This window comes from Nanorana parkeri, unplaced genomic scaffold (assembly GCF_000935625.1).
Source record: "Nanorana parkeri isolate BGI_ZX_2015 unplaced genomic scaffold, ASM93562v1 scaffold1142, whole genome shotgun sequence".
Lineage (NCBI taxonomy): Eukaryota > Metazoa > Chordata > Amphibia > Anura > Dicroglossidae > Nanorana > Nanorana parkeri.
The window spans coordinates 332,037-343,426 of NW_017307410.1; the positions used below are offsets into that span (position 1 = coordinate 332,037).

Here is an 11,390-nt window from a genome sequence, read left to right on the forward strand (position 1 = left end):
TTATTGCTGGGATTTATAGTCCGCTATAGCTGATGGTATTCTGCATTGTTGTGTAATGTATTGCTGGGAATTGTAGTTCTCTAAAGCCAATGCCATTCTGCAATGCTGTACAATGTATTTCTGAGTTAGTGGCAGAACTACCGGGGTCGCAGCAGTCATGCACGCGCACAGCCCTGACGTGGCATCCCTCCACTACCAGTGTGCTTTACATTTCCTAAACCGATAAATACATTCACACTACTGTTACATGGATGGCAAAAGTGGCAGACGGGCGGGGAGAAGGTGGGGGAAGAGGCAGTGCGGGAGGGGGGTCAAGTTGCCGCACCATGGGCCTCTGGGTTGTACTTGCCCCCTGGGCTAAAAGTTGCCAGTCAGCCCCTGCTACTCACTGAAGGGTGACGGGTTTGGAGAAGGCAGGAGAAGTGAACAATCTAGGCCAAAATAGCTGAACTGAAAAATGAGCTGAATTGAAGAATCTTTCCAAATCAGCTATTTTGGCCTAGATTGTTCCCTTCTCCAAATTCTTCACCCTTTAGTGAATGATCCTGTTAAACTTTTGAACATCAAGGAGCAGCATCCATTGTAAGTTATTTCATCAGCATTTGAAATAGCTTAAAAACCTTCTGACTTTAATAGGTTTAGGTTCACTAGTCTAAAGCATGTGATTCGAGAATTGTCTGGTTACATCAAACTTACTACCAGGTGTTTCGTTTTGTCACAGCTCTGGTTACCATACTGTACAGTAAACTCCCCTTAACAATTGCTAAATCTCCTAGTGAACAGTGAAACAGTTCAGTGAAACACTTTTGAGGACAATGAAATGGAAGCATTTCTCATATATTAAATTTTTAGACCCGTAATGTGTCAGCTCGTAAAATATTACATAGTGACATTCTATACTAGCACTTATGTGTATGGTAAAGCTTCCTGCTTACCCACCGCGCACAATCCAAGTTTGAGCTTGCCTGTATCTACATCCTGGCAGGAAGAGTCTGTACCCGCAACTCTACCTGAAACCAGCTTATACTGCCGCCATGTTGGAACAGAACGGTCACCGACCTAGTCGAGATTTCCAATGCACACTGCAAATTGGCCCACGTAGAAACCAAGCTCCAACCCCAAACCAGCCTGTAACAATAATGTATAAAACCCAATCTGAGCCATCTACCCTACTCGGCCTTATATGTTCCCCACAATCCGGTTAAACCCCCCCCCGTCACTAACCTGCTCCGGTACTTGTAAGGTCCATCTTGCTATGAGGTAGGAACTTAAAGGAGAACTATGAGGTGAGTGCTTTTCACTCACCTCATAGTTCTAGCCGACCTGTGACAATGAGACTGTCACAGGTCGGCTCAGTAGATCGAGAAGTGAGCAAACAGATACCGGCTTTCGTTCACTTCTCGATCCTGTCACAGCTCTCTGCCGTGACAGGGGAGGGGCTGGATCCCCCCCTCTCCGCTAGCGCTGACTGGCGGAACGGGAGGGGGCGGGTACAGGTGGCTCTGCCTCTAGATAGGTAGAGCCAGCTGTCACTCACGCAGCTGGGCGGATCCAGACATAATTGTCGGAATCCGCTTCAGCTGCGGCGTCTCAGTATATAATAAGCTGTAGCTCGTGGTATACTGAGCTTAGGGTGACGGGAGGACGCTAGTATGTGTCCTCCTAAGGAGAACTATAAGGAAAAGCCTTAACCCCATAGTTCTCCTTTAACAGAGAACTGTAACATAATACCATGGCAATGCTAGACTTCAAAACTGGGGATAAAGCAAAAACAAAAATAGAAGAAAGAGTACAAGGCCAAAAATGTTTGTCCACCTTGAACCCATCTTTGTAACCCTTTTCTTTCTTGAAGTTGAAGTAGAGCACCATGTAGGTCTTTGTCTATGTGACTCTACAGAGTGATGGATTATGTTTTATACTTGTGTTTTAAATACGGATAATTTGGTTTATTTGCCATCATTCAAGGACAGCATTTTTTAATTGATATGGGTGTTAGTATTGGAGTGTAGTAGTCTTCATTTTAGAGTGTTGTGTCAGTTTAATTTTAACAGTAAGACTAGGATGAGGCCTAGGTTCCAGTTAAGGGTTCCGTGTTAAAGGCTTAGTGTAAGTTCAAAAGATCTAATTCCAAATTGATACAGTGGGGAAGGGTTAGAACAGCCTTTCTCAACCAGGGTTCCTTCAAAGGTTGCTGTGGGGGTTCCTTGAGCAATTGAAGAGTACCCACTGAAGGCAGCTATCTGTAAGGGGATCATTCTTCCCACTGTGCAATACTGTAATGAGCATTCTTCCAACTTGACCACCAATGTATGGTCCAATCTTTCCACTGACCACCAGTATAATGGAGCCCTTCTGCCACTGAATACCAGTGTAAGGGAGTCCTTATCTCACTGACCTCCACAAGAAGAGGTCCTTCCCCCACTGACCACCATTCTAATAGGTCCTTCTTTACTGACCACCACTGTAAGGTGCAATCTTTCCACTGACCACCACTGTAATGGAGCCCTTCTTCCACTAAATACCACTGCTACGATTTTCAATGTGTGGGTCTCTTGTCCTGCCATTATTGTAGGTAATTTCATTATTACTGAAAATAATTTTGTCATATAGAACAACGTCGGATATCAAAACACAAAATATTATTTTATTCCTATATCTACAAATTAATGTTTACTCTAAAGTACCACCAGGTACTTTAGAGTAAACATCAAGGTATAATGGTTGTTCCATGAGACCTCAAATGATCATCTTTCCTTCATTTCTGGCTGGAGGCTCTCAGACGAAAAGAAGAATATCACTCCACTTCCTGTTTGAACAAGAGAAAAGGAAGTGAAGGTAATTCCTCCTCTTCCATGACTTTGGTAACGGAATAAAAACATCTGTCAATACATCAATTTACTTGGTCTTCAACTTCCCTGAAATGTCAAGGTATCTTTATTTTACGCAGCCCACTGAACACCACATTAGTTAGACCAGTTGGTCCTATGATCTGTGCTAAGGGAAGGACCGCCTCCTCAGAAGTTCCTCTTTGGAAGAGAGCACATGAACAGATGCCTAGGCATTGGACAAGTGGTCATGTGAGAGATCCTGAAGCAGCAGTTCCTTCTGCAAAAGTGTTTCATGGCTTCTGCCATGTTGTAGGATTTTTAATGAGCAGGCCCAAGGTAGCAGAGGGATGACTTTCATTCTGATGAAAGGTCCACCATGATCGGAGTCGTCCACCCAAAACAGATATTTGCATTTTTTGTAGATGATGAAGCACTTAATTGCAGTTTCCTATATCTCTCATAGACTTTGGTGGTCACTTGATAAGTCAACAAGATAATAAAATCTCAGGAACTTGACAATCTCCAGAGTTCTTCCTGTCAGTTCTAGAACCACGGCACTATTTATATAAAATATTCCTTTATTAATTGTATATCATAAAATACCACAGAAACAAGGAATGTTACAAAACCTGCCTGGCTCATTTTAATGCAACTTATGAATACTTGGAAGTAGGGATGAACCCTGAATACTGGTATCGGTGCCAATACTGAGCATTTGGGGGAGTGCTCGTACTCACCCAAATGCTCCGATAGCTGAACTTCTGGTCAGAGGGAGATTCCCGTTGACTGGCAGGGCCATGAGGGAGCAATGAGTCGGCTTCACGCTACTTAGCAACACTGCAAGGGCTGCCTGACCAATCAGGAACCCAGGCGGCAGGTCATGAACCACCTGCTGATTGGCTAGGAAGCCGGCTTCACACTACTTAGCAACACTGCCTGGCTTCCCCACCAATCAGGAAGCCGGGCGGCAGGTCATGACCCACCTCCTGGCTTCCTGATTGGTTAGGAAGCCAGGCAGCATTGCTAAGCAGGAAGAAGCCAGCTCCTTAGCCAATCAGGAAGTGGGTCATGACCTGCCGTCCGGCTTCCTGATTGGTCAGGAAGCCAGTCTGCCTCACAGTGTCATGAGGGAGCGTGAAGCTTCCTGATTAGCTGGGCCCACGGTACCCCGGGATTCCGGTATCGGCACTTTTACTCAATAATTCCTGGCGAATCGGGAAGCCGGGCGGCAGGTCATGACCTGCCGTCCGGCTTCCTGATTGGTCAGGAAGCCAGTCTGCCTCACAGTGTCATGAGGGAGCGTGAAGCTTCCTGATTAGCTGGGCCCACGGTACCCCGGGATTCCGGTATCGGCACTTTTACTCAATACCGAAAAAACGCTATCAGTGCATCCCTACTTGGAAGTGTAAGGAATGCAAGACAAGTTTTCTAAAGTTCCTGGTGCAGGAGGTGGAGCCTGCATGATATAAGGAGTTTGTTAGTGTTAGGGTTTAGCTTACTGTAAGGCAGGCATTTCAAACTGATGTTTTCTTGGGGAGCATATAGCCCTCTTCAAACTCACCTTTCGAATTCCCACAAAATATACACTATATGGCTACAGACTGTGGATACCTGGCCATCATGCCTGTTAGATATCCCATTCCAAAACCACTGGCATTACAATGAAGTTGGCTCCCCTATAACAGCCGCCACTCTTCTGGAAAGGCTCCTCACAAGATTTAGGAGTGCGTCTCTGGGAATGTATACCTATTCATCCAAAAAATAAGACTTTTGGACTTACTGTAAAAGTTTTTTTAGTCTACTGAGGAACACAGAAGAACATTTTATTTGTAAGTACAAAAATCTTATTTTCTCCATCGTCGGGACATCCAAAAGCAGTCCAACTGAGAGGTGAGCAACAGCCACTGACAGGACCAAAACAAATTTGTGAACCATCCGCACCTACAGGAAGAGTAGGCAGGCATGAGATATACTGAGCCTCAGACTGGTGGACAAGAACATCAGAATCAAAAGAATGAGTAGGATTCCTTCCAACCAACCAAACTGCAAGCCACCACCTCCTATAGGGGAGATCTGCAGAGTGCCAGTGTGCTCTACCTGCTGACTGTCCAGGGCAGTACAGGCCATCTAGCATGGACACTTCTTTCCAAACAGAAACTTTAGATGATGCTTAGAATCATCTATTTGATAAATTGTTTAAACAGTTTTGCAGCATTCTGACAATTACAGGAACAACCCTGGCAGTTTGGTTGGTTGGAAGGAATCCTGCTCATTCTTCTGATTCTGGTGTTCTTGTCCACCAGTGTGAGGCTCAACACTTGGACTCTCACCTTTTAATGTAGAGACCATCCATTGAAAGGATCCAGGGGTGATGCCTTGTCTCTGGGAGAGACAGAACGGTCATGGATGTACTCCGCACCAGTAGGAACAAGGTCACTCAACCTGTAGCAGGGAGACTTACCTACCCCAACATTCTCAGAGATAAAGGTCCTGCAGCACTTAGGTGATATCCAGTGAAGATCAGGTCAGAAGACCTACTTAGAAGGAACCCACCAGTCATTGGGAACTTACTGTCCTGGGGAACTAGATGGAAGTACCAAGCATAAGGATAAGAAAATGAACCACCCCTTCAGAACCAGCAAATTGTGGCTGGGACTTTGGGTCCAAGGAGACCATCTGGATGTCTCATCCAGAGACCATGCCCCTAAACATAGAGGGGGAAGGCTAAATTAACTTTCCCTTGAAACCCTACAGCCTGAGTAAGAAGGAAGGTCTGAATGCCTACATGCTACTACTGCTGTAGTAGATGAATGAAATCCACACACCTCCTGCATTGAGAAAGGAGTATTTTCTGACTACCAGTGTCTTTGCTAATGACAGTGTCAAGAGCAGGTCCAAAGAGACGACGTAACCAAGTAAGATGTTCTTTGGTAATATCACCAGTGCCCGAGGCACATAGCTAGAGCGCCCTACACATCTGAATGGACATCAGTCCCATGTGAGATACAAGTTTTTATGCTTGTAACCTGCCATCACAGCTAAAGCACCAAGCTCCTGACATTTGTTCCAACCACTCTATGAAACGAGGGCCAACCTAAGCGATGGAGGGATTCTCTTTAAAGGAGAACTATGAGATGAGTGATTTCCACTCACCTCATAGTTCTAGCCGACCTGTGACAATGAGACTGTCACAGGTCGGCTCAGTAGATCGGGAGGTGAGCGAACACATACCGGGTTCGCTCACCTCTCGATCCTGTCACGGCTCTTTGCCATGACAGGGGGAGGGGCTGGATTCCCCTCTCCCCGCTACGATCTGCCAGCGCTGACTGGCGGAACGGACGGGGGAGGGGGCGGGTTCAGCTGGCTCTGCCTCTAGATAGGCAGAGCCAGCTGTCACTCACGCAGCTGGGCGGATCTCAACGTCCATGACGGGATCCGCTCCGGCTGCGGCGTCTCAGTATACCGCGAGCTGTAGCTCACGGTATACTGAGCTTAGGGTAACGGGAGGACGCTAGTTTGTGTCCTCCTGTTACCCTAAGGAGAACTATAGGGAACAACACTGACCCCATAGTTCTCCTTTAAGGGATGTTACCAATTCTGACAGTTTGGCATATTAAGATCACCACTAACACAGCGTGGAGAGTCACTCAAGTTAGTTTAAACTGGGACCTAAGAAGGAAATTTGACTGTCTGTGAAATCCCAAAAGATGCCTGTTAATGTGGATCACTGGAGCATTTACAGTGTGAAGACAACACTGATTAATCAACTCCCTCTCAAAGGGGAAAAGCTACAAAACACTTGAGACCCAGGGTCCTACAGGGTGTTTCCAGACCTCGTGGAGGAATGATTTAAATAGCGTGTGTAATGGAAAGATCTTTGGAGCTTTTAAAGACCTTAAAAAGTGACATTAAACCCTCAGATTATTTAACATAAAACAATAGTGTAATGTGCGCCTTACTGTAATCCATGGTAGTTTCCCTTCTCTTTGCTGCTCTTCCTTTTAAATCTGTATCTGTTCTCATGCTCTGCAGAACTTCTGTTTTGCAGCAGACTGCCTTGTCTCAGGAATGGATACACGGTGTCTGTGTATCCGTTTGTATAGGTTTGTAACCTGAGCCAGCACTACAGGAAGAGGCCCTGAGCTGAAAAGGGAAGTTCTCCCCAAGCATGAGAAGACATGAGGATTTAAAAGGAAGAGCAGCAAAGAGAAGGGAAACAACCATGTATTACAGTAAGGCACACATTACACTATTGGTTTATGTTAAAAAATCTGAGGGTTTAATGTCACTTTAAGCCTGGAATAGAAGGATGACCCTCTAGGAGTAAAGTAGAACATGTCTCTGTGGAGCTGGCTTTGTACATGGAGGCAAAGTCATGCTGGAACAAAACAGGATCTTTCCTAAACTGACAACATGGTGGGAATTACTCTATTGTTGAAAATGTCTTTCTATGCTGTAGCCTTTGATGGAAACAGCTGAACTCAATCCTTTGGAGGGCTGTGCACATACTTCTGGCCATAAGAAAATTCCCAGGTGATTGGGCCCACCAAACTTCCACATGATTGGGCCCACATATTTCCGTCCATAAGAAACTCACAGCTGATTGGGCCCACATACTTCTGGCCATAAGAAACTCCCTGGTGATTGGGCCCACCAAACTCCCAGGTGATTGGGCCCACATAATTCCGGCCATAAGAAACTCCTGGGTGATTGTGTCCACATACTTCTGGCCATAAGAAACTCCAAGGTGATTGGGCCCACCAAACTTCCAGGTGATTGGACCCACATACTCCTGGCCATGAGAAACTCCCAGGTGATTGGGCCCACCAAACTTTCAGGTGATTGGACCCACATACTCCTGGCCATGAGAAACTCCCAGGTGATTGGGCCCACCAAACTTTCAGGTGATTGGACCCACATACTCCTGGCCATGAGAAACTCCCAGGTGATTGGGCCCACCAAACTTTCAGGTGATTGGACCCACATACTCCTGGCCATGAGAAACTCCGAGGTGATTGGGCCCATCAGATTCCCAACATCACTTATTTAAAGGAAACTTTAAATAAAAAATTGAAAGAGGGAATGAAAGCTAACACCTTCTTTCTGTTGCATAACATGTAAGAGAGACAGCAGTGACAACACTACATTGTACTAATGTTCACACAAACAGGCCAAAAAAAAATGGACAACCTACATAGTGCTGAGTTTGCCTTCGCCTGCAGATATAGAAGGAACAGAAACAAATCAAGTGAGCGTACTCTTACTCAGCAGTCATATCCTGATACAGGAACCTCTCGTCTCCCGTGGGGACGGAGATAGTAGATGAGGGAGCGTCTCCTGGTGAGCCGTTTCCAACAGTCAGAACGTGAATACGGTTGTAGTCCGCGTGGACTCTAATATGCCTAGCCAGGTTTGACTTCTGCGTAAAGCCTCTTCCACACTCCGGGCACGAGTATGGTCGATGGCCGCTGTGAATTCTTTCATGTTTAGCAAGATCGTACTTGTCAGTGAAACATTTCCCACATTCCGAACATGGGAACGGCTTCTGCCCTGCGTGAACCCTCTGATGCCTAAGGAGATACTCTCTGTGGGGAAAACGCTTTCCGCATTCGGGGCATGGATATGGCTTCTCCCCTGTGTGAAGTCTTTGGTGTCTGTTGAAGTGTCCTCTCTGAGTGAAACATTTTCCACAGTCGTAGCAGAAAAACTCCTTCTCGTTGGCGTGGCTCTTCTCGTGATTGGCAAGGTGCCCTTTTTCGCCAAAGCACTTTCCGCATATAGAACACGAATAGGGCTTCTCCACCGAGTGACTTCTTTGATGATTGACAAGATGGGACTTTTCCACAAAGCATTTCCCGCAATCGGGACAGGAATGCGGCTTGTCCACTATGTGATCTCTCTGGTGTTTGAAAAGTTTTGCTTTGGCCGTAAAACATTCCCCGCATTCAGAGCACATAAACGTTTCGCCCCTTCTACGAGATGCACGGTAGGTGACAGGTGGTAAGTGACCAAGGAAGTTGCCCGCGTGGGTAGAGGGACCCGGTGATTGACCCGGACTGTGAGGTATTGTATAGGGGTTTGCACCAATGGGGGTTTCTTCGAATGAATCTCCTGTGACATCATCTTCCATATCACCGTCCGGAAAGATCGTGGGACATTTCTCCCTACTGTAGCCTGTGTATCTTCCATCTGGAGGGAAAAAAAAATAATTGAGGGTTACCCATAGAACACACTTCTGTTATTGCTCCTTTTGGTCTGTTAGATATACTATCACATGTGGATGTTACCTAGGCTGGTCTGCAGGTTCCTAAAGAATGCCCACTCCTCAAGACTGACATCCACCCACCAAGGCATTTTGATATTTGCATTATTACTTCTCTCATTCTATTTACAAGAGGCAAAGTCCTTCTCTGGGTATCTAAGTAACTGCCTGCTTGACATGGGTACTTCCTATTGGCTGTCCAGCTGTGAGGTGCTCTCAGGATCCAAAAAGGAGTCTGCAGATGTGACATCAGCAGCAAGGGGACTGTCAGGGACTGGCCGACCACGGCACATTTGCCGCACTGAATTAGAGGACACCGCACTCGGAAATGGCGCAGGCCAGGGACCCAGATAGTGGATATAAGCGACTATAACTTGCTTCACAAGGTAATACAAGATTAAACTTGCAGGATGGTTTGGGAGGGAGGGAGGAAGGATACTTTGGTCCAGGGATGGGCTTTAATAAAAAACAAATCCCAACCAGACCCGGAGGCCTGCCTGTCTGGAACCAATATGAGGTGTGCAGTACTCTGTCACTGCAAATGTAGGATCTGCCTGAGCATGGGTTTGGAACAGTTTAACGGTCACCCACGGAGGTGGATGACATGTGCAGGGCCGGTGCTAGGATTTTTGCCTACACAGGCAAAGTTGCATTTTTGCTCCCCCCAACCCCCTGTAGCGCTGGGCCTGCTCCCTATCAGCATGTTTTTTTTTCCTTCACTTACCTTCGGTGCGGGAGAGCAGCGGCGAGTCAGCGCTGGTCCGGTGGGAGGAGCTCCAGGTGGGATCCTAATTTAGCTGGCCGTCGACTGCCAGAGGTGTCGCGTGTGTCAGGATCCTCTGGCAGTCGCTGGCCAGCTAAATTAGGACCCCACCTGAAGCTCCTCCCACCGGACCAGCGCTGAGTCGCCACTGCTCTCCCGCACCGAAGGTAAGTGAAAAAAAAAAAATAGCGCAAGCATCGGGGAATTTTGACAAGTACAAGTACTTGTCAAAATGCCCTGTTTTTTCCACCCTCACCCTGCAGCGCCCTCAGGCGGCTGCTTGCCTTGCGGCAGCGCCGGGCCTGGACATGTGTGTGATGAACTGGAATGCTGAAGGTGAGCCAAGTCTTCTCATCCAACATCAGAACCTAACCTTAACCCCTTTGTGACTGACGCCCCCAGCATCGGGGCTGTTTAAACAGACTCCCGGCGACTTTTGCCGCCGGGACTCTGTTTAAACTTGTAGAGCCGACTGTCGGCTTTACAACAGAAGCGATCCTGGCGACTTACCTGTCGCCAGATCGCTTCTGTGTCCCGAAGAAGGGGCCGTGCTTCTCGGGCTCCTTTGCCCCTCCTACGGACCCGGGACCGGCGATCTTGGTGTCCGCGGGGAGCTGGGGAGGAGGTCGATAGGGGTTAATAATGCTCTTCTAGCTGACCGGGCACAAATCCAGCAGACATTATTATTATACAGGATTAATATAGCACCAACAGTTTGTGCAGCGCTTTACAATATAAGGAAGACATTACAATCACAAGACAATTCAAGACAAGATGGTAAGGAGGGCCCTGCTCCTGAGGGCTTGCAATCTAAAAGGGAGGGGCCAGTGATACATGAGGAGGGAGCTGTGTGGGGATGAATTGTTTAAGAACATGACGGCTCAGTGGTTAGGTTGAGGTGGGATAGGCTTCCCTGAAGAGATGAGTCTTTAGGGATCGCTAAAAGCCAGTCAGAGTAGGAGATAGACGGACAGGTTGGGGTAAAGAGTTCAGGAGGATGAGAGAGATTCTAGAGAAGTCTTGGAGGAGTTGACTAGGGGGAGCTGGAAAGCAGGAGGTCTTGGGAAGAGCGGAGGGGACGGTTAGGGTGATACTTTGAGACAAGGTTTGAGATATATCCGGGGGCGGAGTTGTGGATGGCTTTGTAAGTGGTTGTCACTATTTAGAATGTTATCCTTTGGGCTATTGGAAGCCAGAGGAGGGATTGGCAGAGGGGAGCGGGGGATGGAATCCAGTGGAGGAATTGGCAGAGGGGAGTGGGGGATGGAAGCCAGTGGAGGGATTGGCAGAGGGGGGTTGCAGACACTGAGCGGTTGGTTAGGTGAATGAGTCTAGCAGCTGCATTCATTTTAGACTGAAGGGGGCATAAACCTGTGTAGAGGTCGGCCAATGAGGAGGGAGTTGAAAAAGTCAAGAAGAGAGATAACAAGGGAGTGGATGAGAAGTTTTGCGGCTTCCTTGGTGAGGAAGGGGAGTATTTTGGAGATGTTAGGAAGGTGAAGGCGGCAGGGTTTGGATAGTGATTGGATGTGGGGAA

The 11,390-nt window shown here is 47.2% G+C and overlaps 1 protein-coding gene across 1 annotated transcript in view; it reads right to left on the minus strand.

Annotated features, from left to right (window-relative positions):
- The window catches only part of LOC108796637 (zinc finger protein 208-like), a 154,972-nt gene extending 146,113 nt beyond the window's left edge, over positions 1–8,859 (minus strand). The window contains exon 1 of the mRNA XM_018568136.1: positions 8,227–8,859. Within this exon, the coding sequence (XP_018423638.1) occupies positions 8,227–8,784 (558 nt within the window). The 5' untranslated portion in view covers positions 8,785–8,859. The remainder of the gene's footprint in view (positions 1–8,226) is intronic.
- Positions 8,860–11,390: the final 2,531 nt, after the last annotated feature.